This window comes from Geospiza fortis, unplaced genomic scaffold, assembly GCF_000277835.1.
Source record: "Geospiza fortis unplaced genomic scaffold, GeoFor_1.0 scaffold14, whole genome shotgun sequence".
NCBI classification, from domain to species: domain Eukaryota; kingdom Metazoa; phylum Chordata; class Aves; order Passeriformes; family Thraupidae; genus Geospiza; species Geospiza fortis.
Genome location: NW_005054512.1, coordinates 960314 through 964474, shown reverse-complemented (window position 1 = coordinate 964474; position 4161 = coordinate 960314). Strand labels below are relative to the sequence as shown.

Below are 4161 nucleotides of genomic sequence, written 5' to 3'. Positions count from 1 at the left end.
CAACCACACGACACCAATCACAGATGCACCTGTTGCATCCCACAGCAGCAGATAACCATTGTTTACATTTCGTTTCTGAGGCCTCTCAGCTTCTCAGGAGAAAAGATCCTAAGGAAAGGATTTTTCATAAAACGTGTCCGTGACACCTCCACCCGGGTCCCTGATGGTTTTTTCCCCCCTGCAGGTCCAGTCCTACCTGGAGAACCCCACCACCTACCACCTGCAGAAGTCTCGGGACAAGAAGGTGCAGGCTTATCTCTCTGAGACCTACGGGAACAAGTTTGCTGCCCACGTCAGCCCCGCCAGCCACTCTCCCAAGCCGCCCCCGGCCGCGTCGCCCGGTGTCCAGCCCGGCCACGTCCTGTCCTCCTCGGCGGGCAACAGCGCTCCCAACAGCCCCATGGCCATGCTCAACATCGGCTCCAACCCCGAGAGGGAGGTGAGCGGCTCTCCCCTGCTCTGGAAATCCTCCAGAGCAGAAATCCGTTTTGGTTTAGGTGAAATCTGCGTCTTTAAGTGTGTGGTTTGAAAGCGTAGCTGTTTGGTCTGGCTGCCTGTTGTTGTAAAAAGTGTGTGCTCAGAGAAACTGCTTCAGCCAAAAGACAGAAATAAGGGTGAAGAGACAGAGAGACAGAGACTGCTGTGAGGGCAGGTCAGCCTGACCCAAAAATTCTTTCTGATAAAGAAGAATTAGCAGCAAATGTCACACGAAATCTGTAAAAATATGTATGAACCTATTGTGAAACTGCATGCGTGTGTGTTTGAGAGGGGGATAAAAAAGGATCTGGAGTTCCCAGGGGTGCACAGGTCTTTTAAAGAGAGGAATCTCCACATGCTCCAGCGCTGTTCTAAACATACAACTTTCAACATACAGCTTTACAACTTTCAATTGTAAAGCTGTATGTTGAAAGTTGTATGTTTATACATATAAATACATTGTTGTAAAGCTGTATTTATTTATAAACTCAAGAATTGTAGAGTTTGTTTGCTGCTGGGGAAACTCAGGGTGTTGGGAATGGCACAGGAGCCCATGGGCTTTTTTCCCTTTCAGTTTGATGAGGTCATTGATGACATCATGCGCCTGGATGATGTTTTGGGCTACATGAACCCTGAAGTCCACATGCCCAACACGGTGAGTGGGGGGTGGCAGGGAGGGGGGTGTCACAGCCCTGTCCTTGCAGGCACAGAGGTGGCACAGAGGGGACCTTCTGCCGCGTCCCCACAGCGGTGCCTTGCTGGCAGCCCAAGCCAGCCTTGTCCTTGGAGACACCAACACCCACAAGAATCAATTTTCCAGCTTTTTTTTCCCCCTTGAGGACAGTTGGGAACCCTTTGAAAAGGCTGGAGAGGTGGGAGAGAGGGTGGGGAGATAGAGCCAGGAGAGGTTTCCGTGCCAGGAGCTTCCCCAGAGCAGCACCAGGGGCAGGTCCCTGTGGCAGCTGGTGCCTCCCAGTGGGATTCATCCTGCCCAGCCCTTCTCAGATGTGATTCACCTGCCCTGTTTTTGATGTTGGCCATGGGAGGGGATCAGCTGTGCCCTTTCAAGTCCTGTTTTCTTTTCTGCTCTGGTGAATGCTGCTTTAAGCACCTGGCAGGACAATTCCTGCCCAGCTGGGTGTGATCCCGGTGCCCAGCCCTGCATGGAGCTCATCCAGCTGTCCCTCTGCTTTCCAGCTGCCCATGTCCAGCAGCCACATGAATGTCTACAGTGGGGACCCTCAGGTGACAGCGTCACTCGTTGGTGTCACCAGCAGCTCCTGCCCCGCCGAGCTCACCCAGAAGAGAGAGCTCACAGGTGTGTCCTGGCCCCAAAACAAGGGACAGAAATGGGGCTGCCCTGTCCCCATGGGGGTACAGGGACCCCAGTGCCAGCCCAGGTGCAGCTTTGTCCCCTCCGGGTGACACCGTGGGTCTCTTGCAGATGCTGAGAGCCGAGCCCTGGCCAAGGAGCGCCAGAAGAAAGACAATCACAACCTGAGTGAGTTCAGCTCTGCCTTTCCCCATCACTCTTCATCCTCATTCCTCTGAGCTGGGCCCCCTTTCCCATCCCAGCTGACGCTCAGGAGAGCCCCCCTGAGCCCCTCCTTGCTGGCTGTGCACAGTGGGGTGCAGGGCACACCTGGGGGGATCGGCTTGGTTGGGGACCCTTTGAAAAAGCTGGAGAGGTGGGAGAGAGGGATGGTGAGGGAGCAAGGGTGGGGAGATGGGAGAGCCAGGAGAGGTTTCCCTGCCAGGAGCTTCCCCAGAGCAGCACCAGGGGCAGATCCCTGTGGCAGCTGGTGCCTCCCAGCGGGATTCATCCTGCCCAGCCCTTCTCAGACATGAACCCTGTGATGGCGTTCGCAGGGGTCTGAGGATGAGGAAGAGATGAGGATCTGACTCCATGTTTCAGAAGGCTGATTTATTATTTTATGATATGTATTACATTAAAACTATACTAAAAGAATAGAAGAAAGGATTTCATCAGAAGGCTAGCTAAGAATAGAATAAGAAGGAATGACAACAAAGGTTTGTGGCTCAAACTCTCTCTCCGAGCCAGCTGGGCTGTGACTGGCCATTAATTAGAAACATCCAACATGGGCCGATCACAGATCCACCTGTTGCATTCCACAGCAGCAGATAACCACTGTTTACATTTTGTTCCTGAGGCCTCTCAGCTTCTCAGGAGGAAAAATCCTAAGGAAGGGATTTTCCATAAAAGATGTCTGTGACAAACCCAGAGGGAGGATCAGACCTGCCGGGCCAGGCATGGAGCGGGGCTGGCTCCTGAGCTCCCTCATCCTGGGCTCCCCAATTCCTCTGGGGCACGACTGGGGGATGTGGGACATGAGGGACAGGAAGGACACGTGGGAGAGACTCAGAGCCTTCCCTGCTTGCTGCCTGCTCACTTCCATCCCTCTCCTCTCGCCCGCAGTCGAGAGGAGGAGAAGGTTCAACATCAACGACCGCATCAAGGAGCTGGGGATGCTGATCCCCAAAGCCAACGACCTGTAGGTATCCGTGGCTCCTGCAGGATTGTGGTGGTGCTCACAGGGGTCTCAGGGTGAGGGAAGAGAGGAGAATGTTGACTCCATGGTTCAGAAAGCTTGATTTATTATTTTATTAGATATATTATATTAAAACTATCCTAAAAGTTGTGGGGTCACCTGTGAGGACACTGGAGGACACGGTTTGTGAGATGTGCATGGAGCATGACACAGAACCCCAGAATCACTGAGAAAAGATTAAATCCAGCCTGTGCCCAGTCCCCCCTGGGCACTGAGTGCCACGTCCAGGTGGCACCTGCAGGGATGGGCGCTCCAAACCTGCCTGGGCAGCCCCTTCCAAAGCCTGGCCACCCTTTCCATGAGGAAATGTGGTGCTGTTTGCAGGGGTCTTAGGATGAGGGAAGAGAGGAGAATGTTAACTCCATGTTTCAGAAGGCTTGATTTATTATTTTATTAGATTATTTTAATATATTATGTTAAAATTATACTAAAAGAATAGAAGAAAGGATTTCATCAGAAGGCTAGCTAAGAATAGAAAAAGAATGATAAAAGCTTGTGACTGACTGAGACAGTCTGGACAGCTGGACTGTGATTTGCCATTAATTAGGAACAACCACATGAGACCAATCACAGATGCACCTGTTGCATCCCACAGCAGCAACAGGTATCATTGTAAATAATTGTTTACATTTTGTTCCTGAGGCTTCTCAGCTTCTCAGGAGAAAAAATCCTAAAGAAGAGATTTTTCAGGAAGCTACACAGGACCGGGGTCACCGAGGGCTCTTTGGGTGGAGGAGAGGTGAGTGGCCACACTGCTGGCAGCCAGGTCCATCCCTTTTTCCATGCTGGGTGACAGGGACGTGCGCTGGAACAAAGGGACGATCCTGAAGGCGTCCGTGGACTACATCAAGAGGATGCAGAAGGACCTGCAGAGGTCCCGGGACCTGGAGAACCACTCGCGGCGCCTGGAGATGGCCAACAAGCAGCTGCTGCTCCGCATCCAGGTGAGCTGCCCTGGGCTCTGCCCTGTCCGTACCCCGCCAGCCCCTCGCTCCTGCCCTGCTGAGGGCATGGCCAGGGCGTCTCCTGTGCTCACAGGGGTCCCAGGATGAGGGAACAGACGAGGATCTGACTCCATGTTTCAGAAGGCTCGATTTATTATTTATTAGATATA

At 52.7% G+C, this 4161-nt stretch overlaps 1 protein-coding gene across 1 annotated transcript in view; it reads left to right on the top strand.

Moving 5' to 3' along the window:
* Nucleotides 1-4161, top strand: part of TFEB (transcription factor EB) — a 6719-nt gene that overhangs the window by 811 nt on the left and 1747 nt on the right. The window contains 6 exon segments of the mRNA XM_005428915.3: nt 185-439; nt 1052-1132; nt 1675-1795; nt 1922-1978; nt 2915-2990; nt 3844-3991. Of these exon segments, the coding sequence (XP_005428972.2) occupies nt 185-439; nt 1052-1132; nt 1675-1795; nt 1922-1978; nt 2915-2990; nt 3844-3991 (738 nt within the window).